General features: G+C 44.1%; 1 protein-coding gene across 2 annotated transcripts in view; it reads left to right on the top strand.

The window, feature by feature from the left end:
* LOC137331296 (glutathione hydrolase-like YwrD proenzyme) overlaps window positions 1-20,871 on the top strand; it is a 58,882-nt gene extending 38,011 nt beyond the window's left edge. Inside the window, exons 10-13 of one of the 2 annotated variants that reach the window (XR_010965420.1) lie at window positions 2,276-2,446; window positions 11,519-11,603; window positions 12,450-12,518; window positions 19,522-19,588. Coding sequence is in view for 1 of the 2 variants with exons in the window: in XM_067995005.1 (XP_067851106.1) it covers window positions 2,276-2,446; window positions 11,519-11,603; window positions 19,522-19,766 (501 nt within the window). In the remaining variant the exon portion in view is untranslated. Of the gene's footprint in view, window positions 1-2,275; window positions 2,447-11,518; window positions 11,604-12,449; window positions 12,519-19,521 lie in introns of both variants that reach the window. The other variant, XM_067995005.1, reaches the window with a different exon arrangement.
* The last annotated feature ends 4,881 nt before the right edge of the window (window positions 20,872-25,752 follow it).

The following is a 25,752-nucleotide window of genomic DNA, read 5'->3' on the forward strand; positions in this document are numbered from 1 at the left end:
CACAGAAACAGGCCATTCAGCCCAACTAATTTATGCTGGTCTTTATGCTCCACACAAGCCCCCTCCCACCCCTCTTCATCTAACCCTATCAGCATATCCTTCTATTCCTTTCTCCCTCGTGTCCTTATCTAGCTTCCCCTTAAATGTGTCTATGTATTGTGTTATAGGCCTTGGACCTTCACCTTAGTTTTTAAATTAAAAGTGCCTTCCCTGGTTGAGAGGGGAGGTACCATAGAACCATAGAAAGAGGCCATTCGGCCCATTGTGTCTGCGATGGCTCATTGGTCGAACAATCCAAAACTAATCCCACTGCATTGCGTTGACCCCTTAGCCCTGCTTCAAATATTCATTCAACTTTTCTTCAAAAGAAAGAGTTGAGTCTTCACTCATGCCTGCTGTAGGTGGTCCAGGTCTCGCTATTATACAGCAGCGTGCTCAGAACGCACATTTAGTAGACTCGTATCTTGGATAGAGGCATAGCTTATAAAAATGTGAGATGTAATAGTGAATCTACATAAAACCTTAGTACGACCACAGTTGGAGTACTGTGTGCAGTTTTGGGCTCCGTACTGCAGGAAAGATGTTGAGGCAATAAAGAGGGTACCGTGCAGATTCACAGGGATGCTGCCTGGTGTCAGGAAATACAAATATGAAGACACACTTGAAAAATTAGGGCTCTTTTCTTTAGAACAGAGGAGTTTATGAGGTGATTTCACAGAGGTGTTTGAAATTATGAAGGGATGGGGCAGATTAGCAGAAACAGCCTGTTTCCAGTCATTGAGAGGTCTAGAATGAGAGGACACAGATGCACGATTAAATGTAAGAGATTTAGGACAGAGAGCAGGAGAAATGTGTTTTTTTTACACAGAGGGTTGTGAGGCTGTGGAATGCACCAGTGGAGTTAGTGATTGAGGCAGAGACCACGTCAACATTTAAGAATAGGTTAGATAGTTGGTTGAAAGAAAGGGGGATAAAGGGATATGGAAATAGAGTGAGCACATGGAATTAGGACTACATGTGGAGAATAAACACCAACATGGACTGAGACCCGTGCCCTTCGGCTGAGACCCGTGCCATACTGTACAGGGGTTCAGTTACACTCTGCCACTCGATGGCACAGCAGAACGTTGGGGCTCCACCATGCTGTGCCACTGAGTTGAACCCTCTCCCCAAGAAATACTGAAGCAAGGAAATCCTCTCAAAAACACCCTTACGAAGTCGCCACAGAACAGCGACCAGAGGAATTCTTACTTCTTTGTGTCTTGTGATACCACACAAACAAATGCTAAATTCTCCCAGTCTTATCACATGGGCGCCATCATTATCACACTATCAGAAAACAGGGGAATCTGAAAGAGGAACTTCACTATAACTTTTATGGTGAGTGAGTCAAAAGGCCAAATACCAATCAATTTTGGTTGAAGACTGAACATTATTAAATACTGAAGCATTTCATGGTTTAAAACCTGGAATAGACTGAACTCAGTCTATTTGAAATATTACTTATTTTCTCCACTATGCAAAAGATATCCTAATGGCTCAGAACCACTCAGTTACTATGCAGAAAACACCTCCACTAACTACTGTGTAGCCTTGATTCATTTTTCTCATTTTTTTATCCAAGGAAAATTTTGGAATATATATTTGGTCTTACCAAGAGCAACCATTCACCAGTTATTGATTTCCTTCCTGGATGGTTGCTGCATTTGCCTGCAGGGAACAGTCACCGCAGTTCCAAGTAATTCACTCACTCTTGAGATATTTGGATGTAATAAGGTTCAGCCGTGGCTCAGTGGTAGCTCAAGGTTGTGGGTTCAAGTCCCACTTCAGCATATAATCTAGGCTGACACTCCCAGTGTAGTACAGCTGAGGGAGTGCTGCACTGTCAGAGGTGCTGTCTTTCGGATGAAATGTTAAACCGTAGCCCCGTCTGCCCTCTCGGGTGGACATTAAAGATCCCATGGCACCATTTTGAAGAAGGGCAGGGGAGTTCTCCCCAGTATCCTGGCCAATATTTATCCCTCAACCATATCACTAAAAAACAGATTATCTGGTCATTATCACATTACTGTTTGTGGGACCTTGCTGTCTGTAAATTGTCTGTTGCGTTTCCCACATTATAACAATGACTACACTTCAAAAGTGTTTCATTGGCTGTAATGCGCTTTGGGAGGTCCTGAGGTTGTGAAAGGTGCTATATAAATGCAAGTCTTTCTTTTTTTTCTTTCTTTTAAAAAGATGAATATTATTATAACTATTTTGACTTTTGTTTTAGAACAGAGGCTTCAATTTTTCACTGAGCTCTGGACACCCAAATTGCCTGGCACCAGGAAAACGGCCCTACCACACCATCATCCCCGCCCTTGCAACATCTGCTGCCAATGGACAACTTCTGTGTAGCTTTGGAGTGATGGGTGGGTTCATGCAGCCTCAAGGCCACGTGCAGGTAAAGGCCAGTCTGTTATTTATGCTACAGGTATTACTATGCACTCAGCTGTGATAGGTGCATATCACTCTTTTATGCTCCTTGCTTTGTTTCGCTGTACCTGAGATAGTGCTGTTTGCATGTTGGACCTTGAGGGCAGGTATGGTCGCAATAGTTGACGCAGGTCAAAGGTGGCATCTTTGCTGAGGCACAGCCTTCTCATGCACTGGTCTTCGATGAGGTCCTGGTTGCTGACGTATGTGGTATTTTCTGTGCCTTGGGCTGTACCGAGTCCTCAAAGATTTGGACTCTAGGGGAATCAAAGGATATGGGGATTGGGTGGGAAAGTGAAGTTGAGGTTGAAGATCAGCCATGATCTTATTGAATGGTGGAGCAGGTTCAAGGGGCCGTATGGCCTACTCCTGCTCCTATTTCTTATGTTCTTAAGTCCTTCTCCTAAAGATGAACCTCTCTAACCCCCATGGTCTCCCCCTGTTCCTCCAACATGTCCAGCATGGTGTGCTGTACCCGTGCTGCTTAGTCCCCTAATGCCAATACCCATAAGCCATGTGCAGCTCAGGTGAGCACACAAACTCTTCTTGCTCACGCTGTTTCTTTTAACTCAAGATTGAAACGAGAGTAATTAATACAATATGAGAAACCAGGAAGTCTGTTGGAAATGTGCACAATTTCTTTTAATTGCTGATTGACAATTAACATGGGGAAGGGGGGTGTACAGTATTAGTGCCTCATCTGTGCATTGTGCATTTCATCATTTTACTCGCAAGTAATTTTTGGAGCGCTTGCTAAAGTTAATACACAGCACTTTAATACAAACTCAGAAATTTATTCAATGCACATTTATCATAGAATCATAGAATCATAGAAGTTACAACATGGAAACAGGCCCTTCGGCCCAACATGTCCATGTCGCCCAGTTTATACCACTAAGCTAGTCCCAATTGCCTGCACTTGGCCCATATCCCTCTATACCCATCTTACCCATGTAACTGTCCAAATGCTTTTTAAAAGACAAAATTGTACCCGCCTCTACTACTGCCTCTGGCAGCTCGTTCCAGACACTCACCACCCTTTGAGTGAAAAAATTGCCCCTCTGGACCCTTTTGTATCTCTCCCCTCTCACCTTAAATCTATGCCCCCTCGTTATAGACTCCCCTACCTTTGGGAAAAGATTTTGACTATCGACCTTATCTATGCCCCTCATTATTTTATAGACTTCTATAAGATCACCCCTTAACCTCCTACTCTCCAGGGAAAAAAGTCCCAGTCTGTCTAACCTCTCCCTGTAAGTCAAACCATCAAGTCCCGGTAGCATCCTAGTAAATCTTTTCTGCACTCTTTCTAGTTTAATAATATCCTTTCTATAATAGGGTGACCAGAACTGTACACAGTACTCCAAGTGTGGCCTCACCAATGCCCTGTACAACTTCAACAAGACATCCCAACTCCTGCATTCAATGTTCTGACCAATGAAACCAAGCATGCCGAATGCCTTCTTCACCACCCTATCCACCTGTGACTCCACTTTCAAGGAGCTATGAACCTGTACTCCTAGATCTCTTTGTTCTATAACTCTCCCCAACGCCCTACCATTAACGGAGTAGGTCCTGGCCCGATTCGATCTACCAAAATGCATCACCTCACATTTATCTAAATTAAACTCCATCTGCCATTCATCGGCCCACTGGCCCAATTGATCAAGATCCCGTTGCAATCCCAGATAACCTTCTTCACTGTCCACAATGCCACCAATTTAGCACAAACAGAGTACATTAGAACTTGAAATGTGAGGAATTGAAGAGGTTAAATGGAGTTGGAACAGAATAAGTATCAGGGAGAATGAGAATTTAGTGGACCAATCTTTTTCTAAGATTACGTCATTCAGGAGAGAAGTTATGAAACACTTCTTCACGCAAAGGGTGGTAGAGGTGTGGAATTCTCTCCCACAAAAAGCAGTAGATGCTAGCTCAATTAATAATTTTAAATCTGAGATCGATAGATTTTTGCTAGCCAAGGGTATTAAAGGATATGGAGCCAAGGTGGGTGGATGGATTTAAGATACAGATCAGCCATGATCTCATTGAATGGTGGTACAGGCTTGAGGGGCTGAATGGCCTACTCCTGTTCCTATGTTCCTAAAAGTGCAGTTGTAAAATTGAGTGGATGTGCGATTGAGCCTTTTTTAATCAGAACTAAGGGGAAAGGTTAATGTTAGGAATACATAACTGGTCAATAGATAATTAAGAAGAGACAAGTCAAATACTCTGGGAAGGAATAAAACAGATGAATGCTAGGTGCAGAGCAGTAATCATGGGGGGTTTTAATTACCCTAATATTGATTGGGATGTACTTAGGAACGGGAGGTCATTTTTGATAAATTTATTCGATCTTTTTGATGAAGTTGCTGACCTTGTGGATGGGTGATGTTCTGTATCTGGATTGGGTGTTCTGTATCTGGGTTAGGAACACAGGAACAGGAGCAGGTCATTCAGCCACTCGAGCCTGTTTCACCATTCAGTTAGATCATGGCTCATCTGTACCTTAACTCCATTTACCTGCCGTTGCTCTATATGCCCTGGTGTTGGAGGTGGATGGTGTGATTGACCATGTCAAAGGTTGCAGAGAGGCCAAGGAGAGATTGTTCAATCACAATGTTTCAAAAAACAGAATCCTCATTGAACGATGTACTTTTAGACTAGACTAAGTCATTCATGCTCCATGACCGCACCCTCACCAGATTGACTGCAACTTCAAACTAGGCTGCACCAAACTAGTTTGATATAAAATCCTTATGTGGATACCTACATAGGAGGAACAGGAGTAGGCCATTCAGCCTCTCAAGCCTGTTCCAAGATACAATTAGATCATGGCCGATCTGAACCTCAACTCCATTTACCCACTTTTGTTCCATATCCCTTGATACCCTTACCCAATAGAAATCTATCGACCTCAATCTTCAATTTGAATTGACCCAGCATCCACAGCCTTTTGGGGGCAGCAAGTTACAGATTTCCACTACTCTTGTGAATACGTGCTCCCCGATTTCACCCCTAAATGACCTAATTCTAATTTTAAGATTAAAGTTGTTCGGAATTCTCCCAACAGAGTATCTCCCCTATCAAATCCCTTTATCATTTTAAACACCTCGATTAGATCACCCCTCAACCTTCTAAACTCAAGGGAACACAAGTCATGTTTATGTAACCTGTCCTCATAATTTAACCCTTTAAGCCCTGGTATCATTCTGGTGAATCTGTCTGCACCCCCTCCAAGGCCAATATATCTTTCCTGAGGTGCGGTGCCCAAAACTGAATGTAGTATCTCCAGATGGGGTCTGACCAAGGTTCTGTACAACTGAAGCATCACTTCCTCTTTGTTGAATCCTAACCCCTTTGAGATAAAGGCCAACATTCCATTAGCCTTTTTGATGACTTTTTGTAACTGTTAGTTCTGTATCTGGAGTGGGTGTTATATATCTGGGTTTCAAAAAGGTATTTGATGCTGTCCCACATAAAAGATTATTGCATAAGATTCAGATCTCTTGTACATCCCCCACTTTCTTCGCCCCACCATTGGTGGCCGTGCCTTCAGCTGTCTAGGCCCTCAGCTCTGGAATTCCCTCCCCAAACCTCTTTTCCTCTCCACCTCTCTCTCTTCTTTTAAGATGCTGCTTAAAACCTGTCTCTTGTCCTAATGTCTCCATCTCTGGCTTGGTGTCAATTTTTTATCTGATTGCGCTCCTGTGAAGTGCCTTGGGACATCTTACTACGTTAAAGGTGATCACGTGGAACGTAAGCACCGGACCTATTGGGCCGCATGGCCTGTTTCTGTGCTGTACATTCTTTGCAATATAAATGCAAGTTGTTGTTGTTGATTTGGATATTTGGTTATTAATGGAGTGCAATAGAGAACGGTATTGTAACCAATATGGTTTACCATTTTCATAAACGACATAGAGACTGGAGTCAGTTCATAGATGTGTAAACGCCAGAACAGGAGCAGTGGCAAATGATGCGAACCAGTGGACACAAATTCAGAATGGCCTGGCGATACCAAATTTATGGGTAGAAAAGTGGCATATGCAGCGAATGTAGATAAGCTTCTATGTGACTAGCTTTGAAAAAGGGAACGTTAACATGGAATATACACTCAATGGGGATGTATTGGAGCTTTGGAAGCAGGAGAGAGACCTGGGCATAGTGATGGAGAGGTCAGGATTCCCAGATAGTACAGAAATCAAACCAAAGTTGGGCAGCATAACAAACAGTGTAATAGAAATTGAAAGAGTTGCTTTGGTGAGACCACAGTTTAAACAACAGCGGCTGAGTTGTGTTGGCTGGAGCTGATTGTCCAGTCACATATATGGCAGATCTGGTGCAGCTCCCACTCTCTGTACCCAGAGAGAACTTCCACTGATGATAGATCAGTCACTAACCTGGATTTAGCGTTGCCAACTCTGGTTGGATGTAATCCTGGAGGTTTCATTACATTACCAACCGCCTTCAATTGCCCCGCCCCTATGCTCCCGCCATTGGTTACCCGACATGTCCATCCTTGTGGTGCTCTGCCTTCCCACGCCAAGTGCAAAGCGAATAGACTCTTAGTTACTCAATTGGATGATTCTTGACTGTCAGTCAAACAACCTTTTCCCCATCTCCAATATTTTTATAACTAATAGACAAAAGTGTTCAAAGAAAATGAAAATAAAAGTGTCCTGGAGATTACTCTTTAATTCCTGGAGACTCCAGGACAATCCTGGAGGGTTGGCAACCCCTACCAGGGTTGTGAGTATAGACTGCGGAAAGATTGTCCACAATCATTCCAAATCAACTGGTTTGGAGCGCCCTCTGTTGTAAATCAGGGGTTTGTAGCTTCATTGTGCTTTTAGAACTGCAATTGCCATTACTCACAGAAGGAGGTGCCAGTGAGATTATTGTGGATTAAGAACCCTGTTGCAGTGGTGTCCAGGGTGCGGGCAACAATGATTTCTCCTGACACGGACATCAAACTACCTTATCAGCCAGGTTGAATGGCACTTCAAAATTGTAAATTAACAGAAATATAGAACACAGCTAAACCAGCACAACAGTTTTGAGGTTAAAACCTGGTAAAATCTTTAATAAAAACAGAAAATGCTGGAGAAGCTCAGCGAGTCAGGCAGCATCTGTGGAGAAAGAAACAGAGTTAACGTTTCAGGTCGAAGACCTTTCGTCAGAACTGGTAAAATCTTTTGTTTTGTTCAGGAATTTAGTTTCATGTCATTAACTTCAAAATGCATGGTTTTCTCCCAGTGAAAGCAGATATAAAAATAAAGGTGGAATTATTGCGATTCAGGCTTCTTCTCAATGCTCATGCTCAATGCAACAGTCAGCTTCCACAGGCAAGCTCAACAACAACAACAACATCAACAACAACAACTTGTACAGTGCCGTCAATGTAGAAAATATCTGAAGGTGCTTCACCAATGATTGTTGGGGAATGAAAGCCAAACTAGGAAGAGAGATGGATTAGGAGATGAGGCAGAAAGTGTGCTGGAGGGGCTTTCGTAAGATTTCTAAAGGTGGAAAGAGAGATGAAGAGGTACAAGGAAGAGAGTTCTAGAAAGCTGGACCAATGTGATTGAAGGTTGTACCACTAGGACAAAGGGAGGGGGAGTGGAGCTGGACTGAAGACCAGAACTGAAGCGTTTGGAATGGACTATAGGGATGGAGGACCCCGCTTCCAATGAACTGATACTTAAGAACATAGAAACAGGACTAGACCATTCAGCCCCTCAAGCCTGTCCCGCCATTCAATTAGATCATGGCTGATCTGTATCTCAACTCCATTTACCCACCCTGGCTCCATATTCCTTAATACCCTTACCCAACAAAAATCTATCAATCTCAGTTTTGAAATTTTCATTTGATCCCCAGCTTCAACAGCTTTTAGGGACATAGAGTTCCAGATTTCCACTCCCCTTTGTGTGAAGAAGTGCTTCCTGACATCACCCCTGAACGGCCTAGCTCTAATTTTAAGGTTATGGCCCCTTGTTCTGGACTCCCCCACCAGAGGAAATAGTTTCTCTCTATCTATCCGATTAAATCCTTTAATCATCTTAAACACCTCAATTAGATCACTTCTTAATCTTCTGTACTCAAGAGAATACAAGCCTAGTCTGTGCAACCTGTCCTCATAATTTAATCCTTTTAGCCCCGGTATCATTCTGGTGATGTCTTGACCGAATGCAGAACATATCTGGAATAGCTGTGTCACAGAGGAAATAATAGACCCTTCTAACATTGGGGTAGGATACATATTTATTTGATGAAGATATTTATTGGATTTCCATTTTACGTAATTGTCACCTTGCATCCAATACAATTTCATTGGGAAAGAGCTGGGTAGAAAATTGTTCACACATCCTATTTAGATTTACAGCCTTGTGTCAAACACTAAACAAGGAGGCTAGTTCCAACCTCACTACATGACTGGCATAGATATTGCTGTATGGACACAGTAAAGATGATTATCCTTCTGGGAATATCCAAGTTGTACTTCGCAATTTTTCACCGGAATATTTTCACATATGGATTGTGTGTTAGGGGAGGGGAGGCAAGAACTAAAAATGGAGAATGGTTTGGGATAAATCGCGAGGTTGGGGGACACAGACAGACTTGAGGAATTCCTGTCTCTGGGCTAATCTATTTAGTGCATCATATGAGACACTGGGGGTAATTTTGAATTTGTGTGATGATGTAAAACGGGTGATAGCGAATCGGCAGCCCGTTTTTACATAGAATCATACATGACAGGAGGAGGCCATTCAGCCCACCATGCCTGTGCCGGGGAAATTAAAATCGGGAGAGATGTATAACGGGCTGCCATTTTTCTATCGCCCATTTTACACTATTGCACAAAGTCAAAATTACCCCAATGACTCCACTCATAAGGGCCTATTTTTGTAAATGTGCTCCTGGTAGGAAGCCTCACCAGCTAGGAGGCACATATTGGGAAATCACAGCCGTGCTTCCCATGATTTTCCATCCATAATGTCCGCAATTTCGATCCCGGTTTTCTACTCCCCATAGGCCTTGCTTGTTTGTACCATTGACCCTGTGTTCTCCCGGCACTCTAAGGGCGTAAAGATTGAGAAAGCATTAACTTGGTTGTGTTGCCATACTTTAGACACCTGAAAACAATTTTACAACACCAAGTTATAGTCCAGCAATTTTATTTTAAATTCACAAGCTTTCGGAGGCTTCCCCCTTCGTCAGGTGAACGATGTGACATCGTTCACCTGACGAAGGGGGAAGCCTCCGAAAGCTTGTGAATTTAAAATAAAATTGCTGGACTATAACTTGGTGTTGTAAAATTGTTTACAATTGTCAACCCCAGTCCATCACCGGCATCTCCACATTAGACACCTGAAGTGAGCTGTGAAATATCAGTTTGTATTCCATGGAGTAAAAACCATAGAAACAGGAGTAGGCCATTCAGCCCCTCGAGCCTGTTCCGCCATTTAATTAGATCATGGCTGATCTGTATCTTAACTCTATTTACCCGCCTTGATTCCATGACCCTTAATATCCTTGCCTAACAAAAATCTATCAACCTCAGTTTTGACGTTTTCAATTGACCCCCCACCCCCGCCTCAATAGCTTTTTTGTGGGATGGGAGAAAGATTTTCTCCATGTGCTATGGGTAAAAGAAATCTTAAACCTGTTCTTCACAAACAAGTTTCTGAGTTTACCACACAACAGACTCAGGCAATCTTCCTCTTTGATGTTTTATTAGTGACTGTAAACACTACTGCATCGAAATCCAGACTCATTGCCCCATCTCGCACTCCGATTCATTCGTTCCCAGGACCTCAACACTGTGAGACTCCTTTCCTGCCTCAGTCTTAACAATCTTCAAGGTTTTAAAGTTCAAGCATAACATTACATAATCCCACTCTTTGATTTACATCATCTTTTTTTCAACATGCTGCATTATGGGCCTTCACATTGGTTCTTTATTTAGAGAAATATGGAAATGATATATTTGAAAAATTTGACTAAGCCAATTCATTGTAGTTGATGTCACTGCCGTATATAATACAAATATTGAATATAACCGTGGACTCCCGGCACAGCCACAATGGGCCAAATGGCCTCCTTCTGTGCTGCAAGATTCTATGATTTTATCTAAGTGACAGAGTGTGTTGATTGCACACCTTCAGTAGCTTGGGAGCAATATTTTACTGATGTACCAGGAACACCATGGGTAGTGTGTGTTTTGTAATATACCCATGGTAACAGAAAATATGTGAGTGTGTTGGGTTGTAAACTCTGGGTTGCCACCAGTCTTGTTCTGAATAGAACAGTTCCAAAGATTGGGACATCACCTGTATGTTTTTACAACTTGTCCCCTTTCACTCCCTCCCCTTTATTAACCAAATTACCTGAATCAGACTGGTTCACTGCACGGGAATTATTATTGTGCTTATCTCAGTCTTCCCTTCCTCTTACAATCTATAGACTTTTAAAACCTAAGCTAGTTGTCATTTAACCACTATTTCTAGTCTTCACTCCCTTTCAACAACAACAACTTGCATTTATATAGTGTCTTTAACGTAGTAAAACGTCCCAAGGCGCTCCACAAGAGCGTTATCAGACATAATTTGACACCGAGCCACATAAGGTGATATCAGGACAGGTGACCAAAAGCTTGGTCAAAGAGCAGGTTTTAAGGAGCGTCTTAAAGGAGGAGAGAGAGATAGAGAGGTGGAGAGGTTTATGGAGAGAATTCCAGATCTTAGGCAGCTGAAGGCACAGCCACCAATCAAAGAACATAGCCCTCTGTAAGTTTTGGATTCATTTTAATGGACCAAATGAATTAATGGCAACATTGTGCTTCAAAACTTTATTGCTCTCGAACTATGAGCGGCAAACATGCATAAAAAGGGAACAGAAGTCCTCCAGCATCTAGACAGAGTGCTGCACTGATAATCCAACTCATGCCTAGTCTCAATTTGGGATATTAGGACTGGGAGGAGTCTTGAGGATCAATTTGACCCATTTTAACCAAGCACCTTTCTTTATCTGCAAGGTATTGCTTAACATGCTGGAGTTTGGGATGAATCCACAAGAAGCACTAGATGCCCCTCGCTTTTGTTTGGAATACAAGAAGTCAGGTATCTCTTCATTTTACTGTGTAACATGATTATTGACTGAGCATTTAAAATTGAGCATGCATTGGGAATTTAAGGGCCCAATATAAAGAGGTCTTTCCACAATTCACCCAAGGCCCCACTAGCTCTAGGTATAAGTCCCAAAATCTGCCGATAATTCAGGAATAAATTTGATTGTGTTACTGGATGGCTGCCCTGTGGTATTTTTGAAGTGTAGTCACTGTTGTAATGTAGGAAACACAGCAGCCAATTTGCACACAGCAAGGTCCCACAAACAGTAATGAAATAAATGTCCGGATAATCTTTTTTTTTAGTGATATTGGTTGAGGGAAAAATATTGCCCAGGAACTTCCCTTCTCGAAATAGTTTCATGGGATCTTTTACATCCACCTGAGAGGGCAGATTTGGACATCTCATCCAAAAGACAGCACCTCTGACAGTGCAGCACTCCCTCAGTGCAGCGCTGGGAGTGTCAGCTTAGATTATGCTTAAGTCCCTGAAGTAGGACTTGAACCACAACCTTCTGACTCAGAGGTGAGAGTGATATCCACTGAGCCACGGCTGACACCTTGTGAACGGTGCCTTCGTGCTATGTGCAGCAAGCGAGCCAAGCTCCCAGGCAGCATGAACTTGGGGAAAATTCCCCCTTTTAAAAATCCACCAATACCTCTTGGAAAAGCAGAGAAACCTCGCCCATACCAACCAAATGGATCTGCTTTGGGAAGAAAAAGAGTTTAAACGAGAGACTGGGGTGGGATATGGGTGGGTGGGGGGAGGTGGAAATCACTGCGTAATATATATTTTAATCGATGCAAGTAAGTGATATCAACGCATTAATTCACTCTCTAGGTGCTGTGTTGTAACAGACTGCTAGCTATCCTCTGACGCATGGTGCAGTGCTATCTGAGGTACACACAGGTAAAGGAGATTAGAGTTTACGAGGGGGAGGAATTTTGAGGTCAAAAAGCATTTGAGCAATAGCACATAAAATATTTCAGATGCCGGGTGGCCTGTTTTACCCCCTGCCTGATTTTCTTTTCCATTGACTTCAGTTGATCAATTTCCCCTCCTGCCCCCATCTGCCTTAAGGGACAGACTGGGATTGTCAAGAAAAGTCTTAATTTTTGGCTTTTTGAATAAAAATGGGTTTGCTACAATAACACTAGTTTCAGAATGTAGTTAGAGTTTTACACTTAGTGACGGAGGCAATGTTCAGCACTGTGCCAACCCTCTCTCACCTTTTCTGATGTGGCTTATTTGGAGGTAGACTTGGGAAACATAAAATTACTTGCCAGCCGCTGAGGTCACTCATCTTGGCCTCTCCAATAACTATATCCCATGGCTCAGTGGTAGACCTCTCGCCTCTGAGTTAGACGGTTGTGGGTTCAAGTCCCACCCCAGAGACTTGAGCACATAATCCGAGCTGACACTCCTGCTGAGGGAGTCGGAAGTGCTGTCTCTCTGATGAGATGTTAAACCGAGGCCCTGTCTGCCCTCTATGGTGGATGTAAAAGATCTCACAGCACTATTTTGAAGAAGAGCAGGGAGTTCTCCCTGGTGTCCTGGCCAATATTTATCCTTCAACCAGCATCACTATAAACAGATGATCTGGTCATTATCACATTGCTGTTTGTGGGACCTTGCTGTGCGCAAATTGGCTGCCGCATTTCCTACATTACAACAGTGCCGCCCTCTTACCACTCCTTCCAAGGAAACTGGAGGGGCTCCTGGTGGGTGAAATTCCACTTAGGTGGGGATGCAAATCAGGCAGTATTGCATCTGCCGCCCGTTATGCTTCCCGTCCGTTAATCAGTTCCATTGACATCAATGTGAAATTGGTGGGACTCTCCCATGGGACTTTAGTGCCTTTTAAGGCCCTGGAAGCACCTGGACATCCTCCTGTCCGCGGCCAATAGTGTGCCCACCTGGCACCTCCTTTATTTTAATTAGGCTGTAGAGCAGGTTTGGATGCTGAGCGCTGGTTCCTGGTGAGTGCATTTCTAGTGCACTCCGCATTAATTGCTCTGGGACAGGTTTGGGAGAGAAAGATCAGCTCTTTTCAGTCTTAGAAAGGAAAGTGGTAACCTGAGAGAAAGGTGGATAGCAAAGCAGGTGTGTTTGTGTGTGCGCGCACATGTTTACAGTCAGTGAAGTACTTTTGAAGTGTAGTCACTGTTGTAAAGTAGGGAAACGCGGCAGCCAATTTGTGCACAGCAAGGTCCCACACACAACAATGAGATAATGAGCAGATAATCTGATTTACGTTGAGGGATAAATATTGGCCAGGACACCGGGGAAAACTCCCCTGCTCTTCTTCAAACAGTGCCATGGGATCTTTTATGTCCACCTGAAAGGGCCTCTGTTTAACATCTCATCTGAAAGACGGCACCTCTGACAGTGTAGCACTCCCTCAGTACTGCACTGAAGTGTCAGCCTAGATTTTGTGCTCAAGTCTCTGGAGTGGGACTTGAACCCACAACCTTCTGACTCAGAGGTAAGAGTGGTACCCACTGAGCCAAGGCTGACCCTTGAAGGCCTTATTTCTGGTGCATTCAAGGCCGACTACTTTCTAATTGTGAAGTGCTGGCTGCGGCCTTATAGAAAATACTTTGCTTAAATATATAAATGTATTATTTTAGGTCATAGTATTCACTGATAAGTACATAATGGATCTAGGGTCTGAGTACAACGGCTCTGTGTTGAAACTGGCAAATGAACTGATTAAACCTCAAGGGTAACAGTCCAGATTTATCCAATTTATTATGCCTGCTGACTGAAGGTTGTGGCCGCCCTCAAATTACGTCAGACTTGTGATAACTGATGACATTCACATTGCATAAAATGAGTGCATAAAGAGCGTCATGGAGAGGTGAGGCAGTTGTTACATTTTAGGGCTCTTACTCAGTCCAGCATCTTAAACCAGGCACGTACAAACAACATACGAACATACGAATTAAGTGCAGTAGTAGGCCATTCGGCCCCTCGAATCTGCTCTGCTATTTGATAAGATCATGGTTGGTCTGATTGTGACCTCAACCCTACTCTACCTATATAACCTTTGACTCCCTTGTTCATCAGGAATCTTATCTAACTCAGCCTTAAAAATATTCAATGACCCCGCCTCCACCTCTCTCTGGGGAAGGGAGTTCCACAGACTCACGACCCTCTGAGGGAAAAAAATTCTCCTCATCTCAGTCTTAAATGGGAGACCCTTTATTTTTAAACTGTGGCCCCTAGTTCTAGTCTCTCCTACAAGGGGAAACATCCTCTCAGCATCTACCCCTTCAAGTCCCCTCAGGATCTTATATGTGTCAATAAGATCACCTCTCATTCTTCTAAACTCCAGTGTATACAGGCCCAACTCGTCCAAACTTTCCTCATAAGATAACCCCCTCATCCCAGGAATCAGTTGAGTGAACCTTCTCTGAACCGCCTCCAAAGCAATTATGTCCTTTCTTAAATAGGGAGACCAAAACTGCACACAGTATTCTAGATGTGGTCTCACCAATGCCCTGTACAATTGTAGCAAAACATCTCAACTTTTATATTCCATTCCCCTTGTAATAAATGACAACATTCCATTTGCCTTCCTAATCACTTGCTGTACCTGCATACTATCTTTTTGTGATTCATGTACTAGGACACCCAGATCCCTCTGTATCTGAGTTCTGCAATCTCTCTCCATTTAAATATACTGCTTTTCTATCCCTCCTGCCAAAGTGGACATGTTCATATTTTCCCTCATTATACTCCATCTGCCAAATTTTTGCCCACTCACTTAACCTATCTATATCCCTTTGCAGACTCCTTATGTCCTCTTCACAACTTACTTTCCTACCTACCTTTGTGTCATCAGCAAATTTAGCAACTATACATTCGGTCCCTTCATCCAAGTCATTGATATAGATTGTAAATAGTTGAGGCCCAAGCACTGATCCCTGTGGCACTCCACTCGTTACATCTCGCCAACCTGAAAATGACCCATTTATGCCTACTCTCTGTTTCCTGATAGCTCAATCCTTTATCCATGCGAATATGTTACCCCCTACACCATGAGCTGTTATTTTGTGTAGTAGCCTTTGATGTGGCACCTTGTCAAATGCCTTCTGGAAATCCAAGTACGCCACATCCACAGGATCCCCTTTATCCACGTTGCTTGTTACTTCCTCAAAGAACTCTAATAAATTGGTCAAACATGATTTCTCTTTCACAAAGCTGTGTTGACTCTGCCTGATTGCATTGAGATTTTTTAAGTGCCCTGCTATAACCTCCTTAATAATAGATTCTAGCATTTTCCCTATGATAGATGCTAAGCTAACTGGCCTGCAGTTTCCTGCTTTCTGTCTCTCTCCTTTCTTGAATAGAGGAGTTACATTTGCTATTTTCCAATCTGATGGGGCCCTTCCAGAATCTAGGGAATTTTGGAAAATTAGGAACATAGGAACAGGAGTAGGCCATTCAGCCCCTTGAGCCCGCTCCGCCATTTGATAAGACCATGGCTGATCTGTGATCTAACTCCATATACCTGCCTTTGGCCCATATCCCTTAATACCTTTGGTTGGCAAAAAGCTATCTATCTCAGATTTAAAATTAGCAATTGAGCTAGCATCAATTGCCGTTAAATTAATACCAATGAATCTACTATCTCTGTAGCCACTTCTTCTAAGACTCTAGGATGAAGTCCGTCAGGACCTGGGGACTTGTCAGCTTTTAGTTCTAATTTTTTCAGAACCCTTTCCCTGGTGATTGTAAAAGTTTTAAGTTCCTCCCTCCCTTTCACCTTTTGATTCACAGTTATTTCTGGCATGTTATTTGTATCCTCCACAGTGAATATCTTATCTACACGTAGATAAGTTCTCACTCCCTCTGGCCTGGAGTCTATGCCTTCACCTGCCTATATATCTAAATCATTTGCAGCAAGCCCAGGGATTAAACAGAAAATCCTTGTTACTGTATGTCGGCTCCCTGGTTACAGCCCCTGTAGAATAAGCACTCCGCTAGACCGTGGCTAAGGCTATGAGCTGCCGTACACATTTATTGAACAGTAAATAGACAAATGAATGGTAGCAATGACACACAGTAGACATCCAAGCTTAACTGTCCTTTCTTGCAAGATAGTAAATAATAAACAGTTGTGTCTGCTATGCTAAACTGCAATGTTCCTGAATACATGGTGGTTTGTTGTCCACAGAGTCTCTCCGACCTATCAATGGCATCAGACAGACTCAATTGGAGAAAGACAGGTTGAGAAATACTTTTTGAAATGTGATCGGGACAAAGGGAATTTAAATATGTGTCTCTCAAATGCAAAAAGAGCTGCCAAACATGCATGCATACAAACAAAGCCCTCAGCATGCTTGTATTTGAATTGAATGGCTTGGCGCACCCCCCCCCCCTCAAATACTGGAGGTAGACAGGGGGTGGGATCTTCAACCCTCCCTCTGGCAATTTTTTTGGTGTAATTTGGGTGGGTGAGGATGGTCCACTGCCTCCTTCCCCTTTTTTACCCCTCTCTGATTTCCTGCCAGGAAAGACGAGTTGAGGATCAATATGCCGACCCATTTATAGAAAAAGAAAGAACGAACCTGCATTTATATAGCATCTTTCCTCAGGACATCCCAAAACGCTTTACAACCAATGAAATACTTTTGAAGTGTAGTCACTGTTGTATGAAATGCGGCAGCCAATTTGCACAAAGCAAGGTCCCACAAACAGCAACGTGATAATGACCAGATAATCTGTTCTAGTGATACTGGTTGAGGGATAAATATTGGCCAGGACTCCCCTGCTTTTCTTCAAAATAGTGCCCTGGGATTTTTTATGACCACGTTGGAGGGCAGACAGAGCCTCAGTTTAACGTCTCATCCAAAAGACGGCACCTCCGACATTGCAGCACTTCCTCAGTACTGCACTGATGTGTCAGCCTAGGTTTTGTGTTCAAGTCTTTCTATTAATGGTGGGCATAGTGAAATAATAAGCAAATGACATAACTTGCATTTGATTTCATTGAATGTACAGCACAGAACCAAGCCATTCGGCCCAACAGGTCCATGCCGGTGTTTATGCTCCACACGAGCCTCCTAAGACATAAGAAATAGGAGCAGAAGTAGGCCATATGGCCCCTCGAGCCTGCTCCGCCATTCAATCAGGCTGATCTTCAACCTCAACTCCACTTTCCTGCCTGATTCCCATATCCCTTGATTCCCCTAGAGTCCAAAAATCTATCTATCGCAGCCTTGAATATACTCAACGACTCAGCATCCACAGCCCTCTGAGGTAGAGAATTCCAAAGATTCACAACTCTGAGTGAAAAAAATCCTCATCTCAGTCTTAAATGGCTGACTCCTTATCCTGCGACTATGCCCTCTAGTTCTAGACTCTCCAGAGGAAATAACCTCTCAGCATCTACCCTGTCAAGCCCCCTCAGAATCTTATATGTTTCAATGAGATCACCTCTCATTCTTCTAAATTCCAGAGAGTATAGGCCCATTCTACTCAACCTCCTCCCACCCTTCTTCATCTAACCCTCTTAACATATCCTTCTATTCCTTTCTCCCTCATGTGTTTATCTAGCTTCCCCTTAAATACACCTATACTAGTCGCCTCATCTACTCCTTGTGGTAGCGAGTTCCACATTGTAACCACTCTCTGTGTAAAGAAGTTTCTCCTGAATTCCCTATTGGATTTATTAGTGCCCCTATCTTGTATTTATGGCCCCTAGTTCTGGTTTCCCCTGCAAATGGAAACATCTTCTCTATGTCTACCCTATCAAACCCTTTCATTATCTTAAAGACATCTATCAGCTCACCCCTCAGTCTTCTCTTTTCTAGAGAAAAGAGCCCCTGCCTGTTCAACCTTTCCTGATAGGTATAACCTCTAAGTTCTGGTATCATCATGGTAAATATTTTTTGCATGTTCTCCAGTGCCTCTATATCTTTTTATAATGTATTTTTTATCATTTGTGTCACGACAGTGCTGGACGCCAAGGGTGCCTGTTCATCCCGGTCGTCCAGAGCATCTATGGAGGAGGTGATATAACTTCTAAAAATTGATCGCACGGCCCAGGGTGGCAGATTTGAAAATTATTTATATATACATATATACACAAAACACTTTTGTATTTTCCCGCCAGCATGGGGGCTGCTGGTAAACACTCCACTGCACAGCAAAACCTCACTCCTCACTCCAGGCAGATTCTCCGGCCGAGGCCAGGGAGCCCACCAAATGTATCTTAACAACTTCAATGGCGGACGAACAGCCCTGGGATCAGGGTGTGCGACTTTGCAACAGGCAGAAGTCACACCATGTCACAGGTGCCCCCCTAATTCTGTGAAAGCGAAGTGTCTGGGTCCTAACGTCTGTCTTCTGTGGCTCCACGTATCAGAACGAGGTGGGCCATGTTCTGTGACCTTTTAGCCCCTTGCGTACTGTGACAGAAAGAAAGAAGCCAAAAACCATGACATATCATTGTCAAAAAATTCTTTATATTTGTCATTTTTTTTTAGACCAAATCGTACAGTAATGCTCTATGGGGAAGCAGTTATCACTGATTGTATTTCCAGCGGAGTTACCTCAGTAATCTTCACTTACAGGCTCCTCTCTGGAGCTCTGCGAACTTCCGTCTCAGGCAGCGGAGTATATGCAATCGTGTAATGATCATCAGATACCTTTCAACGTGTCCAGCCCAGAGAACAGGGATCGTCCCCCCATTAGTCTTGTAGGCTAGTCATGGTTAAGTTCTGCCAATTTTCTTGAGCATCCTCAGAATACTGCCAGTGTCCCTTTAAACGGTGACTTTCATACTGCTATTTTATAATAAGTGGTGAATGTTAATGATTCATAATGATTTGAGCAAATGTGTAGTTGCATACAAGCCATGTCCTAAAGAACAAGTGGGCAGCTAATGACTCTTTCTATGCAGATGGTACCTGGAGGCTCTCGTTGGAAGAGGGGATCTCCCAGCCTACTACACAGGACTTGATAGCAAGAGGTCACAATGTCCAGTGGCCAGTTAGTGGACATGACAGGGCTCTGTTCGGACGTGGCCAGATTATCACCAAGGGCACATGGTGGGAGTCGCAGCATGCCCTTATTGCTCATGACAACCAAGAAGTATTATGGGCTGGATCTGATCCACGGGCTGATGGGTGTGCAATTGGATACTAGGTCGTTCTGCGAATACGATTAAGGATGAAGATATTATTTGTATTGTATTGTTTACCTAACCAGTTAATCTCATTGAATGTCCTTGTTTTATATACTTCTCAGTCTATACAGAATTATGCATAATATGAAATTAAGCTTTAGGAAGAAAGAGAGAGAGTGGCCTTGATATAGCACCTTACCATGTCTCACAGAAATGTCTCAAAGTGCGTCACATAGAATGAATTGCTTCAAAGTATAATAACTGTTGTAAGTCAGGGAAACACAACAGCAAAATGGCTGCCACACGTGGCTACATAACAAGAAAACAACAAAAGATAATTTGAGCGGAAAGTGCTCAAGATCTTTGATTTTAGATCTTTTCAACCAGCACATTTCTGATTACTCTTTAAATCTTACGGTCTAGAATGGATTTTTGATTTCCAAAATAGAAGCCAAAGGATTCTTGTGAAGAGTGGCCCCGGCTACAAAGTCATCAAAGGGCATTCTAATCATTTTGCACTAAGAGACTGAGGTTGAAAGCCCAAAATCTATAGGTTGGTTGAGAAGACCAGGAGAGAGGTTGAGGTATATTGCGAAGTTGTGCTTAGCTGATGGCAGCTTTGGTTTGAAAAGCCCATAGATTGGTGAATGGAAAGAGATATAAGGAGTTCTGAGGTCCTGGAAGAGAACGATTTGGAGTAGGAGACTGTGGACTGAGTCTTGACTTCAACGCCCTCCCACACAGGCACTGAAGAGAATCGGAAGGCGATGATGATGTGTGAGCTCGAGCTGCTGATAGACAATGTTTATTTTTCTGGCTTGCATCCGTCACCTTGACTGAAGCTCATCCATTGCCATATTATCACGTTTCCTTATGCACACTTTTTATTTTTCAGTAAAAGTCGAGTCTTTTCCCTATTGGAAGAAGAGATTTTGGCCTTTGGCAAAGAGCCATTCGCTCTTGAATTTACTTTATGAATATTTTAATCAGCATTTCCTTTCATAGTTCGGCCTTTGTGAATATTACAATGTAACACAGCACTTGATAATGGCAATGTTAGCAACTGTGTTGTAGCTTTTAAAAGATTGGTGGCAAATAAACGGGTATGGAAAGGGGAGATCGATCTATCCGAAAAAACAAATTCTGAGTTGCTTTACAATTCATTTTACAACAAGAACAACTTGCATTTCTACAGTGCGTTTAATGTAGTAAAACATCCCAAGGCGCTTCACAAGAGTGGTTATCAAACAAAATTTGACACCAAGCCATATAAGGAGATTTTTTTTAAATTTGTTCATGGGATGTGTGTGTCGCTGGCGAGGCCGGCATTTATTGCCCATCCGTAATTGCCCTTGAGAAGGTGGTGGTGAGCCGCCTTCTTGAACCATTGCAGTCCGTGTGGTGACGGTTCTCCCACAGTGCTGTTAGGTGGGGAGTGCCAGGATTTTGTCTACATTAATGACTTGGATATGAATGTAAAAGGTATGATCAGTAAGTTCGCTGATGATACAAAGATTGGTAGGGTGGTAAATAGCGAGGAGGATAGCCTCAGTCTGCAGGACGATATAGATGGGTTGGTCAGATGGGCGGAACAGTGGCAAATGGAATTTAACCCGGAAAAGTGCGAGGTGATGCACTTTGGAGGGACTAACAAGGCAAGGGAATACACAATGAATGGGAGGACCCTAGGCAAGACAGAGGGTCAGAGGGATCTTGGTGTGCAAGTTCACAGATCCCTGAAGGCGGCGGAACAGGTAGATAAGGTGGTAAAGAAGGCATATGGGATACTTGCCTTTATTAGCCGAGGCATAGAATATAAGAGCAAGGAGGTTATGATGGAGCTGTATAAAACACTGGTTAGGCCACAGCTGGAATACTGTGTGCAGTTCTGGTCGCCACACTACAGGAAGCATGTGATCGCTTTGGAGAGGGTGCAGAGGAGATTCACCAGGATGTTACCAGGGCTGGAGCGCTTCAGCTATGAAGAGAGACTGGGAAGATTGGGTTTGTTTTCCTTGGAGCAGAGGAGGCTGAGGGGGGACATGATTGAGGTGTACAAAATTATGAGGGGCACAGATAGGATGGACACTAAGGAGCTTTTTCCCTTCGTTGAGGGTTCTATTACAAGGGGACATAGATTCAAGGTAAAAGGCGGGAGGTTTAGAGGGGATTTGAGAAAGAACTTTTTCACCCAGAGGGTGGTTGGAGTCTGGAACTCACTGCCTGAAAGGGTTGTGGAGGCAGGAACCCTCACAACATTCAAGAAGCATTTGGATGAGCACTTGAAATGCCATAGCATACAAGGCTACGGACCAAATGCTGGAATATGGGATTAGAGTAGACAGGGCTGATGGCCGGCGCGGACACGATGGGCCGAAGGGCCTCTATCCGTGCTGTATAACTCTATGACTCTATGATTTTGACCCAGTGATGATGAAGGAATGGCGATATATTTCCAAGTCGGGATGGTGATTGACTTGGAGGGGAACATGCAGGTGGTGTTGTTCCCATGTGCCTGCTGCCCTTGTCCTTCTAGGTGGTAGAGGTCGCGGGTTTGGGAGGTGCTGTTGAAGAAGCCTTGGCGAGTTGCTGCAGTGCATCCTGTGGATGGTACACACTGCAGCCACAGTGCGCCGGTGATGAAGGGAGTGAATGTTTAGGGTGGAGGATGGGGTGCCAATCAAGGGGGCTGCATTGTCCTGGATGGTGTCGAGCTTCTTGAGTGTTGTTGGAGCTGCATTCATCCAGGCAAGTGGAGAGTATTCCATCACACTCCTGACTTGTGCCTTGTAGATGGTGGAAAGGCTTTGGGGAGTCAGGAGGTGAGTCACTCACTGCAGAATACCCAGCCTCTGACCTGCTCTTATAGCCACAATATTTATGTGGCTGGTCCAGTTAAGTTTCTGGTCAGTGGTGACCCCTAGGATGTTGATGGTGGGGGATTTGGCGATGGTAATGCCGTTGAATGTCATGGGGAGGTGGTTACTTGCCACTTATGAGCCCAACCCTGGATGTTGTCCAGGTCTTGCTGCATGCGGGCTTGTACTGCTTCATTATTTGAGGGGTTGTGAATGGAACTGAACACTGTGCAATCATTAGCAAACATCCCCATTTATGACCTTATGATGAAGCAGCTGAAGATGGTTGGGCCTAGGACACTGCCCTGAGGAATTCCTGCAGCAATGTCCTAGGGCTGAGACGATTGGCCTCCAACAACCACTACCATCTTCCTTTGTGCTAGGTATGACTCCAGCCACTGGAGAGTTTTCCCCCTGATTCCCATTGACTTCAATTTTACTAGGGCTCCTTGGTGCCACACTCGGTCAAATGCTGCCTTGATGTCAAGGGCAGTCACTCTCACCTCACCTCTGGAATTCAGCTCTTTTGTCCATGTTTGGACCAAGGCTGTAATGAGGTCTGGAGCCAAGTGGTCCTGGCGGAAACCAAACTGAGCATCGGTGAGCAGGTTATTGGTGAGTAAGAGCCGCTTGATAGCACTGTCGATGACACCTTCCATCGCTTTGCTGATGATTGAGAGTAGACTGTTGGGGTGGTAATTGGCCTGATTGGATTTGTCCTGCTTTTAGTGGACAGGAAATACCTGGGCAAATTTCCACATTGTCGGGTAGATGCCAGTGTTGTAGCTGTATTGGAACAGTTTGGCTAGAGGCGCGGTTAGTTCTGGAGCACAAGTCTTCAGCACTACATCCGGGATGTTGTCAGGGCCCATAGCCTTTGCTGTATCCAGAGCACTCAGCCGTTTCTTGATATCACGTGGAGTGAATCAAATTGGCCGAAGACTGGCTTCTGTGATGGTGGGGATATCGGAAGGAGGCCGAGATGGATCATCCACTCGGCACTTCTGGCTGAAGATGGTTGCAAAAGCTTCAGCCTTGTCTTTTGCACTCACGTGCTGGACTCCGCCAACATTGTGGATGGGGATATTTACAGAGCCTCCTTCTCCCGTTAGTTGTTTAATTGTCCACCACCATTCACGACTGGATGTGGCAGGACTGCAGAGCTTTGATGTGATCCGTTGGTTGTGGAATCACTTAGCTCTGTCTATAGCATGTTGCTTCCGCTGTTTAGCATGCATGTAGTCCTGAGTTGTAGCTTCACCAGGTTGGCACCTCATTTTTAGGTATGCCTGGTGCTGCTCCTGGCATGCTCTTCTACACTGCTTATTGAACCAGGGTTGATCCCCTGGCTTGTTGGTAATGGTAGAGTGAGGAATATGCCGGGCCATGAGGTTACAGATTGTGGTGGAATACAATTCTGCTGCTGCTGATGGCCCACAGTGCCTCGCGGATGCCCAGTTTTGAGCTGCTCTGAATCTGTTCTGAATCTGTCACATTTAGCACGGTAGTAGTGTCACACAACATGATGGATGGTGTCCTCAGTGTGAAGACGGGACTTCGTCTCCACAAGGACTGTGCGGTGGTCACTCCTACCAATACTGTCATGGACAGATGCATCTGCGAGGGTAGAATGGTGAGGACGAGGTCAAGTCGGTTTTTCCCTCGTGTTTGTTCGCACGCCATCTGCCGCAGGCCCAGTCTGGCAGCTATGTGCTTCAGGACTTGGCCAGCTCGGTCAGTAGTGGTGCTACTGAGCCACTCTTGAAGTCCCCCACCCAGAGTACATTCTGTGCCCATGCTACCCTCAGTGCTTCCTCCAAGTGGTGCTCAACATGGAGGAGGACTGATTCATCAGCTGAGGGAGGGCGGTAGGTGGTAATGTTTGACCTGATGCCATGAGATTTCATGGGGTCTGGAGTCAATGTTGAAGACTCCCAGGGCCACTCTCTCCTGACTGTACATCACTGTACCGCCACCTCTGGTGGGTCTGTCCTGTCGGTGGGTCAGGACATACCCACAGATGGTGGTGGAAGAGTCTGGGACATTGGGTGAAATTAAGACAGGTGACCAAAAGCTTGGTCAAAGAGGTAGGTTTTAAGGAGCATCTTAAAGGAGGAGAGCGCGGTAAAGAGGCGGAGAGGTTTAGGGAGGGAATTCCAGAACTTAGGGCCTAGGCAGCTGAAGACATGGCCACTAGTGGTGGAGTGCAAGAGGCCAGACTTGGAGGAGCGCAGAGATCTCGGAGGATTGTAGGGCTGGAGGAAGTTATAGTGATAAGGAGGGGCAAGGTCGTGGAGGGATTTGAACACTAGGACGAGAATTTTAAAATCAAGGCGTTCCCGGACCGGGAGCCAATGTAGGTCAGCCAGCACAGTTGGTGATGGGTGAACAGGACTTGCTACGAGTTAGGATACGGGCAGCAGAGTTTTGGATGAGCTCAAGTTTATGGAGGGTGGAAGATGTGAGGCTGGCCAGGAGAGCATTGGCATAGTCAAATCTAGAGGTAACAAAGACATGGATGATGGTTTCAGCAGCAGATGAGCTGAGACAGGAGCAGAGACGGGTGATGTTATGGAGATGGAAGTGGGAGCTTCCTGGTCTGTATGCTTCAGTACCATATCAAACAGTGCACTTACCCACCAAGCCATCAGTGAAGACTGAGAAAATCAAAGGGGAGTTAGACCTCGAGAATATGAGTGTTGCTTCTCTGTTGTTACAGCTCAGACCAGGTTTCACAGAGCTATATTTTCAGGTGCACATCACCATAATTTTTTTTTAGAAAGCTATGAAAGGGCCCAGAGGGAAGTGTCACACCTCTGTCCCCAAAGCCTTTGTGCAGAGCCTGTAATGGTTACAGTGCAGTACGAGATTACTAAGAAGGTAACTGCTCAGGCAATTACAATCTGCGGTAAATGTTTACCTATAAAGCACTTGTGTGACTTTTAAAAATGATTTCTCATTAGTATGTCATCTCCAAGAAGCCTTGTGTTTATTCATTTCACACAACGAGCTTGGATTTTTATCACAGATCACATCCTCTGATAGTCAATTAATCCACAAAAGCTGTAAGATTAAATCATTGTTCAGTGAAGCTAAAATATGTACACAAATCTCCTCGATCGTAAACCTCTTTTCACTGGAAACCAAA

Source organism: Heptranchias perlo, chromosome 13 (assembly GCF_035084215.1).
Source record: "Heptranchias perlo isolate sHepPer1 chromosome 13, sHepPer1.hap1, whole genome shotgun sequence".
NCBI lineage: Eukaryota > Metazoa > Chordata > Chondrichthyes > Hexanchiformes > Hexanchidae > Heptranchias > Heptranchias perlo.